The 21525-nt window shown below is 41.2% G+C and overlaps 1 protein-coding gene across 1 annotated transcript in view; it reads left to right on the top strand.

The window, feature by feature from the left end:
• The first annotated feature begins 10235 nt into the window (after positions 1-10235).
• GYG1 (glycogenin 1) overlaps positions 10236-21525 on the top strand; it is a 46109-nt gene continuing 34819 nt past the window's right edge. Inside the window, exons 1-4 of the mRNA XM_037525825.1 lie at positions 10236-10309; positions 12667-12802; positions 14558-14732; positions 15313-15475. Coding sequence (XP_037381722.1) covers positions 10303-10309; positions 12667-12802; positions 14558-14732; positions 15313-15475 — 481 coding nt within the window. The 5' untranslated portion in view covers positions 10236-10302. The remainder of the gene's footprint in view (positions 10310-12666; positions 12803-14557; positions 14733-15312; positions 15476-21525) is intronic.

The raw sequence follows: 21525 nt of genomic DNA, 5'->3' as shown, positions 1-21525 counted from the left end.
GGGCCTTTGGCTCTTTACAGCAGTTTTCTCCTTATCTCAAAAAGCATCTGATCACCTTTTTGTTTTTCAGCACCAATTTGTCTAAAAAGTCTGTCAGGCAAATTGCTGGAAGTGATGTCTTTAATAAGAGCGGTTCTTTTTTTGCCCCTGGGATATTTAATATCTTTCTTGCAGACATCCCTTGTGAATTTCACATACAGTGGTCACACACTTTCTCAATGAGTTTGATTCTAGCTTAAAACATCAGTATGGTAAATGAATATCATTTTAGTGTAGATGGCTAGGCAGCTCTGCCTGGGTTTCCTCAAGGAGAGCCACTTTCTTAAAAAAAAAAAAAAAAAAAAAAAAAAACTGCTCTCAGCTGACATTAACAGAACTTGCTACAGAGTTCACATACTGGTTTTTTTTTTTTTTTCTGTGGGACCCGGAACACAAACCAGCGCTGCAGAGGCTGCAGGCAGCCTCACAGCCCAGTGCTCAACTGCTGAGCCACCAGGGGAGGCCCTCATATACTGGGTTTTGATAGGCCTAAAGAGGTTAGATACTATCATTTCTCCCAAACTTTTGACCAGGTCAGAAATGGGTGCCTCCTAATAATGTACTGTGCCCATGCTGTTTTGACTTCATCACTCTGTTTGGTAATAGTCCTGTGCAGTATCAAATTCTGGGGACAATTTTCAGCTCTGTAGTGTTCAAGGAAGATCCTGTTCTGCAGGGGGGATTTCTCTGATGTGAACTTGCTGAGAAAAATCTTTAGCGCAAGATCAGTCCACATTGTACAATCAGTCTGCCTACAAATACTTAAACTATTCGTTTGTAAACATCTTGCAAATATTGATTGCAAACACAGATATCAGCAGACTGTGAGTCCTAAATACTTGCCAATGAGTGTTAATATGACTAGTACTTCAGTAAAATTTTTAAGCTGTTTAAATCCAAATAAAAAATTATCTCAATAATCCAGCAGAACAGAACCTGAAATATTTGGGCAACCAAATGTATTATCTAGTCATTACCCACAAAATTCAAAAGTAAAGAGCTGGTAAGTTCATTAGAAACAAGTAAAGCAACCAGAAGCATATATTTAAGAGCCATGTAATACAAAACAGAAGCAAGGAAGCGTTTCATATCTCAAAAACCAATGTGATGTGTGTAAGAAAATAAATAGTCACTACTTTCACCTTACTCTAAAAAAGAAGGCTTCAAATAATGTTTGGGGAAAAAACCTTAAATATCCTTTACAAAGTTTAAGTACCAAGACTAAGTAAATTTCCATTTCTACATGAACTCCTATTCAATTTATAAATAACAACAACAGGATTAAATATTCTGGTTCCAAGAATTACACATTATTATAATTGCCCAAGGAACAGAATTGTGATGCCCCAATCTCCTAAAAACATGGTGCTCTATTAAGAAGTTTGTTTTCAAAAATCTTCAACAACTGGGAGCAATGAGTAGAGGGGGTCCATTGGACCGTGATATTGTTGGTATTTTGGTGATGGGTGTGGTATGGTAAAATAATTTGAAAAGGTGTGAATCTATACACCTAAAATGTATGTAGTGTTGTAAACCAATGCTATCTGAATTAAAAAAAAAAAATCAAAGAAAAGAATGGTAGGCATTACCTTGACTTTGACCTCAGTTTTCCTCCTTTTGTTTCAGACTTGCCAGACCCCTTCTGCCCATTTTCTGGGGTCCCCTGCCAGAACTGACTTGAATATGTGGCAACTTTTCAGGCCTCAGCAGCCCCATTTTGAGCTAAGTCTGTTTGGGCACTTATTCACGAGGGAATGGGTAACTTTGGATGTCTCAATGGAAAACTATTATGCACATTAATTCTGTTAAAGTTTTTTCATTGAGAGTATGTTTTGTGTTTATGTGGCAATAGCAGAACCCATTAGATGGTGTGCAAGTTTAAGGGCGTTAGTTTACCCCTCAGTCTACACACTAACATATTTACACTCTGAAGGTAGTTTCTTAACCTTTCATCACTTTCATGTATAAAATGAACCTAATAATATTGCCTGCACAGGGTTGTTGTAAAGATTAAATAGGATCATTTCCCTGTAAGAAGCTTTTTAGTTTGAGGTAGTCCCCATTGTTTATATTCTCCTTTGTTTTCTGTGTTACTGGAAATTTTATCAGTCCTATAAAATACTGTTAAAAAAATAGAACAAGAAATAAAGAAATGAAAAGCTATCTTTTGCACATGGATAAGAAAAATAAACATTATCAAAATGGTCATACTATCCAAAGCAATTTACAGACTCAGTGCAATCCCAATGGCAAAAAATCCTAACTTTAGCCTACCTTTTTGGTCATTATCATGTTGCTATTATGTTACTGGTAGTATCAGTAGAAAAAGTAAGATCAAAGTTGGAGCAGTTGTTTAGTTTTTCAAAGATTTTAAACTAGGGCCTCCCCTGGTGGCACAGCAGTTGAGCGCTGGGCTGCGAAGGCCTCTGCAGTGCTGGTTCATTCCCCGGCCACCGGCGAGGGTCCACCCCTTCCAAAAAAAAATATTTTAAACTAGTGACAGAGGGTTGTTCCCTCATCGGCCTCAGTAACTTTGCCACTCTAATTTATAGAATTGCCATTTCACTGACAAATCACTATAAAAATCTCCAGAGTCACTCAGTTGAGCTGAAATTTCACCCTCATATCGTACTCCCTCTGGAAACCTCTTATCATTTATTCAATTATTAATTCTACATTCCTTTTCCAGGTCTTAGGATCTCAAGCAACGCCATAAATAAATCCAGCAAGGGTAATAATATTGAAGAAAAAAGTTCAAGTACAAATAAGTGCAGTGTAGAGTGCCTAAAAAACTACTAGAAGTAGCTGGAAATTTTACTCTAAGCTTCTAAATGGCCAGCCAGAAAGGGGGAATACTGTACTGATATAAGACTCAAATGTCTGTAAGAAAAAGAAAACAATTAAATATAAAGGAGATGCAACATTCTTTCTGGTACTAAGATCAGTGTGACAATTTTCCCATACAGACTCCAAAAGAGCAAATTGTGTGACAGCAAATATATTTACAAGAATGTAGGGAAAAAAATTACAATTATGAGTTTTCTGTGACATGCTTAAAATGACAGTAAATGCTAAGAACATAATGAAATTCTAGGTAGGAGAAAATGGTGGCTGGGGGAAAAGGGTCAGGGGAGGGTTACTTTTCACTGTACACATATTGGCTTGCAGTTTTTAAGTAGTGCATCACCTACACATAGTACCAAACAGTGGTTAGTGTGCAGACTGAGGAGAGTGGCTACTTGGTTCAAATCCCAACTCTAGCTGCATAATGTTGGAAAAAGTTGTCCTTCACCTCGAAAGCAGGGGTTATATACAATCTACTGCATTACATTGCTGGGAAGGTTAAATAAATACATTTAAGAAACTCAGAATCAGGTATGTGTTAGCTATTGCTAATGATAATGCAAAATGTAGTCCTGTTAAAAGTTGTCTGTGACAGGGCAAAAAGCCAAGGTTTTACATCTCAATGATAATCAGATTTTAGTCAAGAATATAAATTTAGAGCATCTAACAGCTATTTCAAAAATCATCTTCAAGATACGGAAACAAGCCCAAAAATAGGTGAATGGATCAAGAAGATGTAGGGGCTTCCCTGGTGGTTCAAAGGGTTAAGCATCAGCACTATGAAGCAATCCACAGTCACTGCAGCATGAGTTCAATCCCCGGCCAGGGAGGTGACCCACATGGCGCAGCAGACCTCTTTTGCCTCGCCTGCTGCTCCCCTCAGCAGTGTATTTCAGTCAATGCCTGTTCTGTTCCCCACTTTATCTCTAGTAAATCCCCTCATCTCCACTCCCACATCTCTGGCCTGCACCCCAGCTCTTGTATGCATATATAAATAAATTTTAAAAAAATATGTTGTATATATACACAACGGAATACTACTCAGCAATATAAAAACATAAGCTCGTGCCATTCACAGCAACATGGATGGAACTGGAAGGGATTATGCTCAGTGAAACAAGTCAGATGGAAAAAGAAAAGCATCAGATGGTTTCTGATGGAATATAGGGACTGAACAAGGAGTCCAAAAAAAAAAAAATTGACAAAACTAGGCGGCAAACTATAGAACTGAGACATATCACTGGTGGGGATGTGGGGTGAAAAAAGGAGAGGGAAAAGCACAAGAAACTATGGTGATGGTTCATGGGTGATTTGGTGGTGGAAATTTTATGGGGATGACACCTGAGGGGAGAAAGCAAACATTATGCAAAAAAAAAAAAATGATGTAAAATATAGATAAATTAAAAAAAAAATTAACAAAAAATTCTTTGCCCTCAGTTACAGGGAGGTGATATCTAGGCCTTAATGGAAGTGACTTTACTTAAGGGACTTGGGACACAACAGATAGTCTGTGATTTATGATGGTTTGGATCACGCTGTATTAGCTCCACCCCCAGAGAGTTTACAGGCTAAAGGTCAGCCATATAGGCTGTCAGTCATGTCTGTATGATGGCACGCCAATAAAAATTCTGGACATGGGGAAAAAAATGAACAACGATGTAAAAAAATAAATAAATATAAAATTTAAAAACTGCAATTAAAAAACTAAATATTAATCAGCTTCTATACTTGTGCATTTTGTGTAGCTAACAAATCTTAATTTGTGTAAGTTTTCTTATGTGGTTTAAAAGGTAATATGTTACCAAGCATTTTTGAAAGAAATTTAAGAACTAAGTAAATGACAAGGCAACCCACATTCATGGGTCAGAAAGTTTAAAATGATGCAGATATTTTGGAAAACAGCCTGGCAGTTTGTGAAATGTTACACATAACGTTACCATGCAACCTATCAATTCTACTCTTGGTAGCTATCCAAAAGAAAGAAAACATATATTGATGCAAAAAACTGCGACATAAATATTCAATGCAGCATTATTCATAATAACTAAAAAGTTCATATATCCATCAGTAACTTACCCACGCCATGGATAACTAAAATGTGGTATGTCCATGTAATAAAATATTATTTAGCAACAGAAAGGAAAAAAAATTTTCATGTGCTGCAATGTGGAAGAAAATATGCTAAATGAAAATATGCTAAATGAGAGAAGCCAGCCACAAAACACAACATATAAAAAATCTCTAGAGACAAATCTAGATACAAAAAGTAAATTAGTAGTTGCCAGGCACTCAGTGAGAAAGGAAGAATGAGTAACTGCTATTAGGAACAGGTTTTCCTTTGGGTGATGCAAATGTTCTAAACTTGGATTGTGGTAGTATTTGCACAACTCTATGAATAAACTAAAAAAAAATTTAATTGTATGCTTTAAATGGATGCATTTCATGGTAGATGAATTATATCGCAATAAAGTTTTTTTGAAAGGCAATGTAACAAGTCACCAGACCCCTGCAACTTTTAGAGTGTGGGACTCTAGTTCTTGAGTGAAGAATGAGCCACTTTGGGCTTCCAAGGATAATATTTCTTGAAACTAAGCTTCCAATTAGAACTGCACTGGGTTCTAATTACTGACAACAATTTCATGTACAGATTTTGCGTGTTATCATATAGAACAAAATTTTAGGTAGGTAGTTCCCGCGTTACATCTATTTCATTAAACATCTGTGGGAACTGTTTGTGTCTTAGTCCAGCAGGTTGCCCTTTGATCTGGAATATCTTTCCTGGTCAGTTGCTCCCACCATCAATTAGTATGTGTACTCAGGGGAATGTGAACTGATTTCAGCATTATCTTAAATAATACATAATTAGGAAGTTGGAGTCAGGCCTCTCCTGGTGGCGCAGGTGGTTGGCCACAGCGCTGTGGAGCTGTCCTCAGGCTCTGCAGCGCCGGTTCCATCCTGGCCAGCTGGCGAGTGTCCCACACAGCGCAGCAGACCCCTCCTGTCGCGCCCGCTACTCCCCTCACCAATATATTTCGTTAGTCTGCCTGTTCTGTTCCCTGCTCTGTCTTTGGTGAATCCTTTCACCCTCCCGTGCATCTGGCCTGTACCCTGGTTCCTGTACAAATAAATAAATAAATATTTTTTAAAAATGGATTTGGAGTCAATCGTGCTGAATATATGCATGTAGCTTACCTTTAAATGTTTAATAATTTTATGTGTACTCATGTAGATTAAAGCTTTACCTTTTGAATTTATATTTTTAGGGTCCTTCAAATTTCATGGGCAAAAAAAATAAGAAGCGAAAGTCTTAAACATTTGTCTCACTAGAGTGTGTGTGTCTACCCACTACTCCCAGCGCTTTACATTGCAGAATGTTCAAACACCTAGATATTCAAAGATTTTCCAAATTACTGAGTCAGGATCTACATTTTAACAAAATCCCCAGGCCATTTGTGTGCATATTAAACTTGAGAAGCAGGCTGTCATGCATAACTGAAGCTCAGTATAACATCCTCAGGGAAATTGGGCAGTGGCTCCCTCCTTTATGACATGTTTATAACATTTGTAACAACTTCAAAATGTCCACTATTTGATTCTACATAGTAAAAACTATAAACTTTCTGTTTCTGTAAATGTGTATGAAAGAAGGGAAAGAAGAGAGGTGACTACTTTTACTTAAACACTGACTGGGGGATGGAGTGGCTAGGTGCTTGTCCTAAGGGAAGCTTCTCTATTCTTTTACTTGTCCTCAGTTCTTCTTGTTGACCCCAGTACCACCACCACACAAAAGCCCCTCCTTGGGCTTTGAGCAGCAGGTGGCATTGAGAGTCACCAGTTTCACATGGTTTTCTGGATGAAAGATGGAAACCTCACTCTTCCAGGTCCACCTAGCCATATGGAAAGGAACAATTCAGACCTGGAAGGCCCGCTCTCTATTTTCTCTGCCCTAAGGTAGGTAAAATTCAAGTACAGGTTACATCTAGGAGATATTGCAGGTTTGTTTCCATGTTGCCTCAATAAAGCTAGTATCACAATAAAGCCAGTCACAAGAATTGTTGGTTTCCCAGTGCAAATAAAAGTTGTTTACATTATATTATAGTCTATTAACTGTGTAATAACATTGTATCTAAAAAATCAATACCTTAACTAAATGTAACAGAGAAACAAAGTGAGCACATGATGTTGGAAAACAGTGTCAATAGTCTCACTCTACACAGGGTTGCCACAAACCTTAAATTTGTTTAAAAAAAAAAAAGAAAAAAAGAAAAATCCGCAATGTCTGTGAAGCACAATAAAGAGAAATGCAATAAAACAAGGTATGTCTTTACAGCCTTTCTATTCCTTAAAGAGCACCAACTCTTGCAGGCCTAAAATGGCTACAGGGGTAGGTAGAAACCCATCCACTATGCCCTCACCTCCATATTTCCATCTAACCAGGAGGTTTTACCACATGGGGTTAGGGGAAGAGGAATGACTCTAGAGAGTCTCCTGAAAAGTGGTATTTAAAATGCATATTCTTGGGTTCTATCATTAAAATTATTTTTTAAAGATTTATTCATGCATACAAGAACTGGGGTACAAGCCAGAAGTATGGGGGGGTGATAGGATTCACCAGAGACAGAGTGGGGAACAGAACAGGCAGATATAGTGAAATACACTGCTGAGGGGAGCAGCGGGCAAGCCAGGAGAGGTCTGCTGTGCCATGTGGGGTATCTCCCTGGCTGGGGATCGATCTCTTGATCTCTTGCTGCAGTGGCTGTGGACAGCTTCATTGGCTGCGTCTTAACTCCTTGCGCCACCAGGGAGGCCACTATCATTAAAATTCTGATTCATGCAGTTTGGGTTTAGGAACAAAACTTGCATTTTAACATGTGCTTTAAGCAATTCTGTTATAGAAAGTCTAGATCTGCACTTTAGGAAATAGTGATAAAATTTATTTGAAACCAGTAAAACTTTGCAAGTAAATCACTATTCTCAAGGATTTTACTTTTTTGGATTAATGTGGTTAAGTTTCTGTTCAGCTTCCATTTAGCATTTACTGAGCAATTATCATTGGCAAAGAACTGTACTATATGCTGCTTTTTTGGTGTGTTTGGGTTCAGTGGGAGGAATGGAGAGAAGGATGTGTTATATTAGAGAGCTATTTCTCAACTTCCTAGAAAAGTGACAAATTCAAGATTTTGTGAAATAAATTAACCTAAACAACATTACTCAACCACAGTTACCATACTTACTAGCTTTTTCAATGGCACCAGTGTATCAGAGATGTCATAGTCTTGCCATAATCAAAACACCATGATTTTAATCCTACCTTGTTCACTTGATATGACCACAGACAAATAATTTAACTTTTCTGAGTCATGTTTCCTCATCTGTAAAATGAGGCTATAACATCTACTTCATTGAGTAGGGGTGAGGATTTAAGGGAACCCTTAAATATCTAACTGATGCAGAAGCTTTGGGAACCTATTAAACTGAAAAAATTCATCATATTTTTCTATTAATACTTTATGTAATAGGGTGCTCTCCAGGAAGAGGGGATGTTCCAGGTTCCCTGCCCCACTCAAAAGAGGTTGGAGCTGAGCAGGGAGGGAAAGAAGCTAGAGAAGAGACTGGAGCAGAAAAGGAGGGAGAGCCTGAAGGAGACCTGAAGGAGGCACATGGAGCAGAGAGACATGTGAAGAAGCTGCACTTCCTGGACTGGTGGAAACAGATGTGGATGAGAGACCATAGGAAGGTTAACAATGGCAGCTTTTATCTTGATTTTGATTTTGCTCTTTTCCTTGCAGACTTGTCTGGCTGTTTCCGATCAGAAACAGTTGATGTGTCCATCCTGGAATGTGCTTTAGACTTGCGGCAGGTTTTTGGGCCTCAGTGGCCGTGCTTTTGGCCAACCCTATTTGGCTGAGCATTTCCCCAGGAGAAGACAAGTTAATTTCCAGTGCTTGATTTGTAATCTTTATTCTCTGTCTTTTCTGTATTATTCACTAATTATAAAGTTACTTTCCATAAAAGGTCTTATGCACTAGACTATGTTTTGTCTTAATGCGGTGGATGGCAGAAACTTTTTAGGGCAGGCAAGTTTGGGGGTTATGGGCTGCCCCTCACCCTGCCCTGTGACAATACTACAAACCATCATGGAAACACTAGGAAGTGCTTCCACAGGCTTGGAAATTCAGGTTTGAAACATGAATATTAAACTTTGTTAATCAGTTTAAATAAATTGGGACAAGCAAAATTAAGTGAGCTTATTAAAGAATGAAGAGTGTGGAGGCAAAGCGGAAAAGTAGTGCGCACATGCGCGTACACACACACACACACACACACACACACACACGGTAACAGCTTTCTCTTAGCACCTGTTATGTTCCTCACATCCCTTCCTGTCAAAGGAATGGACTGAAAAATGAGATTATGTGTTGTTATTATTATTTTTAATCTTTCCATCCCTGGAACAAATCTCCCATGTCACATAGATTGTTACTGAAACATTATCCTAGATTTAATGAGGTATTTTGCATATATTTTAATAAGAATGCCTAGTCTCTACATTTCATTTTTTGTAAGTTTTTGATTCTGATGTTAATACCTCTAAACTTATTTGAACAAACACAAGTTTGAATTAGTTTGTACAGGTACGAGCAGAGAATCAGCATCATTAAAAACAAAGATATGGCGATGCTACTTATGTGCAGAGGACAGCAAATGCTTAATCACATCCCTCATTTCTGAAGAATGCACTATGCAGCTGCAAATGCCAGGTACCGAGTTGCTGAAATCTTCAGCATCGTCTTCCTTGATCATTAGTGTGGGCTGAAAGGCTGATTCACCCTGAGGCAGCAGATTCCCCATAGCCTGAAGAGTGGAGTCAGTTTCAAGTTTAAGTCCTTGAAAATGCTTTTGCTCTCTTGCTTGCTAGAACAAGATTCCAGGCCTCAGAAAGTTTTACACTATGTTCCCACGTTTAATTCATGCACTTCAGACCAATGACGGTATAACCAGAGTGACCTAACATTTTTTGTTTCTATTTTAAGGTTCCCTCACCCTTGGCTTCCTGGGCAGTTTACCTGTCTGATGCCTCCAAGCCCCCTCCAAACCCCGGGCTCCGGGAGGACACTTCTCTAGGCGGTGACAAGTAGGTCCCCCATGATTGCACGACCAGAGGCTGGGAAAGCCCGTCCGGGGAGCCTCACCCGGGGCAGTGGGGCTGCAGCGAGCGCGGGGGGCGGCTCGGGAGGCCCCGCCGCAGGGCGGCTCTCCCCGCGGGGTGGGCCGGGCGCCCGGGGCGTGCGCAGCCACGTGACGGCCGCTATAAGAGCCGCGGGGGCGGCCGGGCTCCCGCCGCGCCTCCTCGCTGGCGGAGCTCCCGTGCGGCCTCTCTGAGCCCCGGCCTGCGGCTGCGGAGGCCCCGGCAGCACCATGACAGGTACCCGCCGCTCCGCGCCGCGCGCCCCCCGCCCCGCGCGCCCGCCCCGCCGCCGGAACCCGGGCCGCGGCTCCCGCCCCGCGCAGCCCCCCGCCCCGCCCCGGGGGGGCGCCCGGCCGGGCCGGCCCCGCCGCCAAGTTGCAGGCCGGCGGCCGCGAGCGCGTCTCTTCCTGCGTCAGCCGCGGTCTCGCCGCCCCCAGGAGCCGGGGCGCAGCCCGCAGCCCGGCGGGGGAGCGGAGGGGGCGGCCGGCAGAGCCGGGCCCTCCGCCGCAGTCCCGTCCCGCCCCCGTCCTCTCGCCCGTCCCCCGCGCTCGCCCTGAGGGGGGACGAGCAGCGGGCCGGGTGGGGGTGGGGGCGGGGAGCCGGCTCCTCCGCGGGCGCGGGACCCGAGCCGGCGAGCCCGGCGAGACTGCGGGGAGCCGCCCCTCCTCCCGCGGGCTGCAGCCCCTGGAAGGCGCGGCCCCGAGAGCGGGACGCCGCGGCCCCTGCCCGGCTCCTCGGCCGCGGGCCCGGGCTCTGGCACCGAGTCGAGCCTATTTTTAGTCCTTTCGAGCCGGGGTGCTGGAAGCCGGAGCCGGGCGAGCGCCGCGGGGAGCGAGCCGGGGGCCAGGGGAGAGCTCGGGCCGCGGCGCCACTTGTTGCAAGGTGTAGGGGCCGCGGGGCGAGCTGCTCCGCGGACGGGAAGCTCCAGGTAACTGGTCCTCCCCTTGTTGAGGCCAGTAGCGGGCTGTGGCTGCGGCTGAGCTGCCGGACTCTGCAGCTGTGACCGGAGGTCAGTCATCTCCGGGGAGGTTGTTCTCCTACCCAGCTGCCCTTCGGCTCTCTTGCTCATTTGTGGGGTTTGCTAGGTCTGGGTGGTCTACGCAGTGTTCCTGAGCATTTTGTCCGATTCCCTGCTTTGTCTTGGAAATCATTCCTGTTGCTTCCTGAAGTCCTTGAATATTACCTTACTAAATGTTCCTCAGAGAATCCCTGGAATCTGAAAAGCTTTAGAGTTAACACCCCCGATTAAATACCCTTGGGCTACACTGACTAATAGGTTGCCGTTTTGCAGGGGTGGAAGGAACAAGTACAAATACACGCAGAGGTTGCTGGGCATGTCAAGTGGCAGATCAGGGTTGTGCACTTTCCTAGAGTGTGACTGAAAGGGTTTTCCACAACTAAATAATGGACCGGCGTGGGAGAGAGTCCAACTGCTACTGTGTGAGGATGCCCCTCAAGTTAGAGGCTGGGGGCGTGCCAGCCCACTTGACATACTGCAAAGTCCTTTCACTTGTCAATGGCATTTCTACTGCCTCCAGCCTCCACATTGGACACTAGGCAAAGGAGAATGAGGAAACCTAAGACAGAAAGAAAGTGACTTCTTGACAAAATGTCCCAACACTCTGGTTGGGCAACAATTCCCCAAGTGACCCCGGCCAGCGCTTGATCTTAAGTATCCTGTATGTTTGGCTGCCCATCAACCGGATGGTGCATGCCCCGGACTCAGTCCAGGGATGGACTGGAGAAATCCTAAAGGTTGGGTTGGTGCTCTTGGGAGAGTGGGCCTCCTTCTACAAGGAAGAAAAACCAAGTTAAGTTGTTTGCCTTCTGTTCTCACAATTATTGGAGATTGGTTATTTTTATGTGTGAGGGATAAAGGTTGTTGGGGGACCCTAGGGTAGAGGGTAGAGAGTATGCTTGCTTCTCTAAAGAAAAGGAGACAGGTTTGTTAGAGTTTGTGAAGTGGTCCCTGAATCCATTTAACAAAGCTGTTGGCCACTATGATAGAAAAATCAAGGACAGAAGCTTCTCAGAGTTGATCTTTTGAGAGGTGACTATGTGAGGCTGCTCTAGAATAAGGAAACAGTATTACAAGTATGAGCCTTGGCAGAAATGTGAACACCAAAATGAAGTTTATGGCCACTTCTTTCAGATGGTCTCACTGGAGACTCTTGGATTTGAACTTGACTGAAAACGCTGTCTGTGGTATCTTGTAGAAGAAACAGAAACTGTGCTTGATCTTTCCATTATCACGTGTTCTTTTCACTATCACTTGTTAATTGCCTAAGGCTCACCCTCTGGGTGTTAAGTTACCATTTATTCTGAGAATTTAGCATGTCTAACTCTAAATTGGATTTACCTCAGTCAGTCTTTAGAAGATTGCCAAAGATATTCCTGCTAAAGTATGTCTTAAATCATTCTTAAAGTGGGTACTTGTGTTCCCCACTCAACCATCAAGAGGTTGTTCCTTTTTGAGTACAGTAAGTTGATCACAGAGGAGACAGTTTTGCCAAGTTATTGCTTAGGAAGGATAGTGCGGTAGCATTTTTGAGGTAGGAATTATATGTGAGTGTGTTTTTTCTCTTTATATTAAGATCAGGCCTTTGTGACGCTGACCACAAACGATGCCTACGCCAAAGGGGCCCTGGTCCTGGGCTCGTCCCTCAAACAGCACAGAACCACCCGGAAGCTGGTCGTGCTTGCCACCCCACAGGTCTCAGACTCCATGAGGTAAGGATCCCTCTGTCCTGTTGGTTGGTGGGGCTCTAATGCCTGGCTCCTGTTAATGGCACCAGTTCATATGAGGCCTTACTCTCTTCAAGGCTTGAGGACTGGGTAGAGAAAGAGGATAATTGTTCAGCAAAGGTTTCCTGGATCTGAAGCCTCTTCCTACCTTTTGGAAGATATTCCAACCAAGATTCCTTGGGGGGGGGCGCGGGGGGGATTATGTTCTGTTTTGGGCTCTAACTGATCCCAGCTAGAGAATGATTTCTTCCTTAGGCAAGATCTCTCTGGGTAATCTGTGAGTGAGTCCAGACATCCCTGTGAGAGGTCACATTTCATTTACACTCCCTTCCTAAAATGGGCAGGGACAACTTGGCTTCCTGTTTCAAACAGGAGAAACCTCAGTGACTTTGACAAATTAGCAGTTTTCTCCAGTTGACAATTTTTATTTACCATTTAAGAGACTAGAATATTTGCCAAAGGGCTTTCTGAACTAGGATTGTATTGGGAAACAACCTTGAAGGGCACAAGCTTTTGTTGATTTGTTAGTTAATTTTGATTTGTTGGAGTTACATTTTGAGGGATCTGAATGAACCTACCTAGCTCCTCGTACTAAGTTGAAAAATGTTGGAGCACATTAGCAGCTCTGTGTTGTGTTTATTTTGCATTCTCCTGTCCATCTAAAGAATTGAAAACCCCTTTTTGTGACTTTTTCCCCCCCAAAATGTAAACACAGACCAAGGACCTCTGAAAAGGAGGTGTTATATAAACATACATATATTACACTAAAAACCTTGTTCCTAAAAGGTAATTTAGGGAACTGTCAAAAGACTGTGTCTCAGAATTTGTAGTCAACTTGTGAGGTGCTGTGTAAGAAGACAGATATGGTATTAGGTTCCTCCCCTTCATTTATTGTGGTTTAGGGTGTCATTGACCATTTCCTTTTAAAAAAAATCAAGTTTGCTGTGTGAACTAGAACTAGAACATTATTTTTGTATGGTTTGGGGGATAGATACTAGAATACCAGTTTTGCTCTGCATGTTCAATGATGATCTGTCTTTATCAACTTTTTTCCCCTTGGGCTGAGTGTAGCCACTTAACCAACATCAGGATGACTTTCCAAAATTAAATCCTTCGTTAGTTTTGGGTATGAAGGAGTATTGCACCTCAAACCAAAGTTTGAGTGAGTCATTATATCAGGAGTGCTAAGCACATAATAAATGCTGGTTTTTGTAGATTGTAAAAAAGGGCAACCTGGTAACTGTAAACTTTTCCTTCTTTGGGGACACAGTTTGGTCAGTTCTCTGTCAACTGCTTTGTAAAAATGATTTATTATAGGCTTTGCAGATATTATATAGACATCATTTGTAAAAAAATATGCAGTAGTTATAGTCAACTCTAATAAAATATCACTGTTAACATACATAGACTTTTGCAAAGTTGTATTCTTACCAAATGTGAATCACACTAATTTTCCACAATTTATCTGATGTTCAGTGGTACAATAAAAAATAGAACATTTCTTTTGTAATAATACTCTAATCCAAGTGCTTTATCCTCATCATAAGCAGTTCTTATTATTTTAATGATGTTAACTCCACACACAATGTGGCACAATATTCCTAAAGTAAATTAGGATGTAAGAATACCAATGTAGCCAATTGCTTCAGTAGTTGATGGATAGGCTCATAAGGACACATTAGCTGGGTCACTTGTTCTGAAAAGATACTAAGCTCTATTTTCTGGATTTTATTTTGACAGAAAAGTTTTAGAAACTGTCTTTGATGAAGTCATCATGGTAGATGTCTTGGACAGTGGTGATTCTGCTCATCTAACCTTAATGAAGAGACCTGAATTGGGTGTCACATTAACTAAACTCCATTGCTGGTCACTTACACAGTACTCAAAATGTGTGTTCATGGATGCTGATACTCTGGTGAGTGTGGCTTTGATGACAGAAAAGATGTGTATAGTAACCAAGACCAGTTAGACATTTGAAGAACACTAATACTGACAGTGTTCAGATAAAAGTTCAGATAGGGCCTCCTCTGGTGGCGCAGCGGTTGAGGCTGGGCTGCGAAGCTGCCCACAGCCTCTACAGTGCCGGTTTGATCCCCGGCCGCCTGCGAGGGTCCCACATGGCGTGACAGACCTCTCCTGTTGTGCCCGCTGCTCCCCTCAGCAGTGTATTTCATCAGTCTGCCTGTTCTGCTCCCCGCTCTGGCTCTGGTGAATTCTCTCACCCTCCTGCACTTCTGACTGTACCCAGTGCTTGTAAATAAATAAATAAATCTTTAAAAAAAAAAAAAGTTCAGATAAAGCTACTGTGGTACAAAGTGTCAGGTGATGATGAAAGCATGTCCAGGCTACCTTACAGTGTCATCTGAATAATATGACCAGCTGTAGATTGCATATTTTATGTTTGATAATTTAGGAAGAACTTAAGAAAGATTTGTTATAGCAGGACTTTCCTATAATGCTTTCCCTTCTTCTATCCCATCTCCTCCCTGTATTAGGTGCTAGCAAATATTGATGATCTTTTTGAAAGAGAAGAGTTGTCTGCTGCACCAGACCCAGGATGGCCTGATTGCTTCAATTCAGGAGTGTTTGTTTATCAACCTTCAGTTGAAACATACAGTCAGCTGTTGCACCTTGCTTCTGAGCAAGGTAGTTTTGATGGTATGTATCTGTTGTCTTTCTATCTGATAAGCTATTAGTGTAGTGATTTGTTGGGTCTGCTGGGCCCAGGGATATAGTTGCTATGGTTCCTAGTGCCTGAAAGATAGCAGTACATGAGCTATAGCAAGCATTTTTAAGTTGTATTCTTTCTGAAGATAGTATCATATGTTTTGTGTAAACATGTATCTTTCTTTCTGTAGGTACATATGATTAAACTAAACTAGGATGAATGATGAATGCCTTTAATTGGCCTTCCTGTGTCTCAATTAGAGTATGATAAATGAACCATAATTATTCAAGATTTGAAAGACCGTTAGACCATGCAGAAGGTTTTTAAAACTAATATTTTTAAACTTGAGCAAACTTAAGTACAAGAGCTAACAGAAGAACCAAGTGTTGTCTCCATGGAAATTTGAGAAATAAACCTGATAATTTGGCTCTCATTCCTCAGGAGGGAATGAGAAGATAGGAATTTATATGAATAGCTTTTGTCTTAAATTTGCATTCTCTTTGAGGGGTGTAACAGTAAGAGTGGAATCTGCAAAACTAAAGAGTAGAACATTGGTGAATTCAGCATCCATTTCCATAATGTGTATGTGTGTATGTAGTGCATGTGTATGTGGATACATACAGAAAGGCCCTAACTAGTGAGATTTAAGACCTCATTCTTTACAGAATTTTGGCCAAATGGATAAGTAGGTATGCTTCCATTAAGCCAGTCTCTGAAATGATAAATAATAAGCCACTTTTTTTAAAAAGATTTATTTATGTATACAAGAACTGGGGTATAGTCCAGAGGTGTGGAGGGTGAGAGGATTCACCAGAGACAGAGTGGGAAACAACAGCCAGATTGATTGAAATACACTGCTGAGGGGAGCAGTGGGCGAGTCAAGAGAGATCTGCTGCGCCATGTGGGTTGCTCCCTGGCTGGGGATCGAGCTCTTGCTGAAGTGGCTGCGGATAGCTTCATAGGTTGCATCTTAACCCCTTGCGCCACCAGGGAGGCCCAATAAGCCACTTTTTTTAAAACAATTAACCACACAAGACAAAATAGTAGCCAAGATGCAAAAGCAACTCTTTGAAAAATTAATGTTGGTAACTGTTTTGTATGAAAATGACCCAGTTGTGTCTAGAAAAAATGGGTGTGTTCTAAGAATCACTCCTCTCCATAGTGACTCACTGTCAGATTGTGGCAAAAGCCTAGGTTAGGAACAGGGCTGCAGGCCAGAGCCCTGAGCTCCACACCCTATCCACCCCTCAGCACAAGGGGCTTCTTTCCTGTCTTCCTCTCTCTAAGAGCAGAGAGACCTAAGATTTGCTGTGGGTAGATTTTTTTTTTCAAACCAGCAGAAACAGCCTTTTTCAGATAACATTAGGTGAAGATCTGGGTACTGAAGATTCATTTTCATTAACTAGTTACAAAGTTAAAAATCAGAATCTCAAATTTGAACTTTAAATGAAAAGGTTAAATTTAAAAGTATGTCAGAGTATTGGAGTAAAGAGATGGGAGTTTAAACATTTTAAGTTTTAAGTACATAAGCCTGAAATTGGGTTTTTGTTTTTGCTATTCACAGAAATTGCTTTTGCTCCTGGAGATTTTGGATATGCAACTATTTGAAATGTCATTCAAAAGAACAGAAGTTTAAAACTTAGTCCTGTTTCACTACTAGGCTAGTTGGTAGTTTATACCTGCAGTTCTCAACCTGGAGTGATCTGACCCTCCATTTGGCAGTATCTGGAGACATTTCTGGTTGTTACAACTAGTGAGGATGCTATGGCATCTAGTGAGCAGAGGCCAGGGATGGTCCTAAGCATTCTACCATGTGTAGGACACCCCCCTACCCCAAACAAGGAATCATCCAGCTTAAAATATCAGGCTCTGCTTAATTCCAAAACATGCATGCTCTAAAAGGTGTACAGGACTATCTGAACACAGAATAGTAGCATCTGACAAAAAGCCTTATTTTAAGCAACCTTAAAGAATATGTTGTGTGTTTACTGCGACCAGGGTCAAATATAACTTCACTTTACTGACTTATTTGTTAGTTCTTGTATTTCCCTTCTGTATAAGGACTGAGAATTATAGTATTTGAGTACAAAACACATTTTCTTTTATTGTTTATCCTTAGTTACCATTGTATGTTACCTTGTGGGATGAGAGTATTTTTAGCAGAAGTCCACTATTAGTCTTAACCTTCCCATCAAAATGTAACTTTCTTCACCTCCTCACATCACACCTTAAGGAAGTAGTGTACTCCTATCAGAAATTCATTGTAAATTCTTGACTTCAGTAAGAGAATCATATTTTAAAGTAGACTTGGCTGCCTGAAATCCTGTAATAGTATAAAGAAAATCCGGTCTCTAATCTAGAAGAGTATTAGATTTTGTTGTTGAGAAGTAAGAGCTTGGATACTAAATAGTAGAGGGTTAATGGTAAGTTATCCAAGTTACAGTTTTAGAATATAAAACTGATTAACTGCTGGGGAACAAACTGGATTTTCTACTTTGCTCTAGAATCTAGAGGGACTAAGGAGTTGATGAATTCATTGTTACGAAGCAAGAATGTATGAAAAGTGCTCAACTAGAAAACACTTTCTGCTTTTTCAGCCAGAATCTGAAACCACTGAGAGATTTTCTCCATGCCTGCTAGCACATTTCATTATTCAGCAGCAGGGTTTCCAGAAGCTGGCCTTTCTGTAAGGTATTCCATTTACTGGCTCGTTGGTGGCGATGAATTGAATTTTCTCTGTTAATAGAAATGCTTAAATGAAGGAATTCAAACTTCAACTATGCAGATAGGAACTTGTATTTAAACAATATATTGAGAATAACCATAACAGAGGAGTTAACCAACAGCTTTTAAATCAGAGTTGTTTTCACTTGAAGTGTTCATAAGCTTTACTCATCAAAGCTTTACTCATGTTTGCTCCCTACTTTTCTGGAGGAGTCTACTATTTCACTGAATCAGTACTTGTGTAGCATAAAGATTTATTGGGCTTACAGTTAATATTAACAAAATATTATTCATGAGCTACATCTTTTCTATTAGCAATGCCCTTTCTTTACCTCAAGTTTTCAATATAGCACCCAATTTTGTCTAGGGGTTATGTCATCAGCACTGTGATGAGCATTTGTAGATATTTTCCTTTCACTTTACCATACATTTATAGTGTCCACAGGTTTCCATTCACCTCACCCCACCTCTCGGTTTTACTGTATAAGGATGTTTAAGTTCCTGCTTTTTTTAGACTGGCCTTGAAATCAGTTTGCAAAGAGTATATCTCAGTCTGAATATCTTCAAGTTTTTTTTTTTTTAATCTCTGTGTACATTCAACAAAAACTGATGGGGCCTGGTGTCCTCTGACAAGCCACACAGACTGCTGATGGCTAATCACTTGCAGCTGCTTTTGCAACCCTTCTAATGTGAAAGAATGTGGCTGTCACGCTTCTAATCATCAGCCCTCCATCACTATCTGCCCTGTCCCCTCCCCATCTCTAGCCAAGAAACTAATCCTAATATGGCAAATCCTGCTAGGTATCTTGATATCTCTTTTCTTCCAGAATATCTAGTGTTATAATTTAGAACTAGTAACTGTATTCCTAATTCACCTCTGGTAGCTGTTTCTCATAGTGAAATGTCTAAGTTCCTATATTGTCTGTGTTTGCAAACTGTCTTGGCACTTACTTCATAACTGAAGTTACATGTTTCCTGAAAGTTGAACAATAGCTGTTGTGAAATAGACATATAGTAACATCGTGTAGAATGTAACTAGATAAGGTTAAGCACTCATTAGCAGTGAGAAGGCAAGAGAGAGGTCATGTCATAGATAGTAATTAGCAGTTTTGTCTTGACACAGTCATATAGGAAGTTGGTGTGCTTGCTTTTGAATTGAAGAAATTAATCTGAATGCAAGTTGAAGTTAATTTTATTTTCCCCTGTGATTCTACAGTATCTTAAATTAAGGGTGTTTATACAGATGAAGAAGAATTTAGTGTTTATGAATTGCTGTTGATTAAATTTTACCTGTATATGTTTGTTTTATAGATCTAAGTCAGAAAGAGAAATTCATATTTTCCAATTTGGAATGTCCTTCTTTTAAATCTTGGGATAATATATGTACCCTAGCCTTTTTATTGGAATAATATAATTTTGCTATTTTGTTGACTTTTTTTTAAGATTTATTTATTCATGCATACAAGAACTGGGGTACAGGCCAGATGCGCGGGAGGGTGAGCATATTCACCAGGGAAAGAGCGGGGAGCATAACAGGCAGATTGACTGAAATACACTGCTGAGGGAAGCTCAGGCGAGGCAGGATCCCACGAGGCCGTGCCATGTGGGATTCTCGCGGGCTGGCCAGGATCAAACCGGCACTGTAGAGGCTGCAGACAGGTTCACAGCACTGCACTCAACCACTTGCACCACCAGGGGAGGCCCTCTTTTGTTGACTTTTCAGAAAGAATATCAGAGAACAAATTGGTGATAGAATATTATGTAAGGTTTTACCTTACACAGAATCCAAGATATGCTGAGGTCCTTTTACCTGCATGTTCCATATTCTAAATGGTCGCTGAGACTCTAAATTTTAAGATCTGTATCCTGTGCTTATAGATGTAGTAAAGCAGGACATTATAATAAAGTTTTTAATTGGTTTTTAACAGGAAATTGTAGCACAATTTAACAGAATTGTGCTACATTTTATTATAGTTAAATTGACTCAGTGCCACCATCCTTAATCTTTGTAGTTAGGCTTCAAGCTTGAACTGCCAAAAAAATGGAATGAAAGAGAGTTGTTTCAAGATAGTGCTTGTCTTTTCCTTTGGTTTGGAAAAACCAAGAGAACTCAAAATTTGGGTGTGCCTCACTTGGTTCCCTGACGTGATACTGCCCAACACTGAGCTGTTTGTGGACCTCAGAGTGTTTTATCAACTTCTTTGAAAATAACTCCTTGCTGTCCAGAAAGCAGCCTGCTCAAGTGTCCCTGAGCTAGTGACAGAGCCAGATCTAAACCACAGCCTTTCTGGACTATATGGCTCAATTGTATAGTTTATTTTTTCCTTTCCTATTTATACCACATTGCAACATTCATAAAAATGTATCCTAAGAAGAATAACAAGATAAAGGAAAATGTCTGTTATGCTGGTGTTATTACAGATAAATTACATAAAATTTATTCCACTGAGTAGAGAAAGCAGCTCATTTTACATATGAGAAAGAGAGGGTTTACTTTGTCTCTATAGCTACCACTCTTCTCCCTGGAACCACACACCTAAAATCCTTGTCTTTCAAAATCAGCACAGTTGGTAGTTTTGCCTCTATAAAACTTAGATCCTGTGAGTCCTTATAAACAGTTAGTTTATAACTGTGAACTAATTGTTTATAAACAATTAGTTCACAGTTATTAAGATTCCAAAAAGTTCAGAGTGCTAAGAGAATCTAGACTAGGAGGTTAAGAAAGTGAAATTTAAGCCAAGAGTAAATGTTCCTTTGCAAAAAAGGGCTTTTATTATGAATGGCACATGTAGGGCCGCTCGATTGCTCTGTGTGCAGAATTGACATCAGATTTTCCTTTGGGATTAAACAATTATTTAATCAGTTGATATTAAGAATTTTCTTTTCCTTAAAATAAGGTAAAAAAAAGCTTTAACATGAAATGGTAAGATACATCAATTATTCTTGGTTTAAAATGGGTCGAGGCCAGTGATATATAGGAATGTTGAGGCTAGAGTCTGAGTGCCCAGATTTCTATGAGCCATTTGGGGTTACTCTAATCCTTTTTTTTCCCAAGATTTATTCATTTATTTATACAAGCACTGGTTACAGTCAGAAGCGCAGGAGGGTGAGAGAATTCACCAGAGCCAGAGTGGGGAGCAGAACAGGCAGAGTGACAAAGTACACTGCTGAGGGTAGCAGCAGGTGGGGCAGGAGAGGTCTGCGCGCCATGTGGGACCCTCGCCGCCAGCCGGGGATCGAACTGGCACTGCAGAGTCTGCGGGCAGCTTCACTGCCCAGCGGCCCAGCGCTCAACCGCTGCGCCACTGGGGAGGCC

This window comes from Talpa occidentalis, unplaced genomic scaffold, assembly GCF_014898055.3.
Source record: "Talpa occidentalis isolate TD23 unplaced genomic scaffold, MPIMG_talOcc4v2.1 talOcc4.4, whole genome shotgun sequence".
Classification (NCBI taxonomy): domain Eukaryota; kingdom Metazoa; phylum Chordata; class Mammalia; order Eulipotyphla; family Talpidae; genus Talpa; species Talpa occidentalis.
Note: the sequence above shows the minus strand (reverse complement) of the source record. Positions and strands in the feature narration are given on the sequence as shown.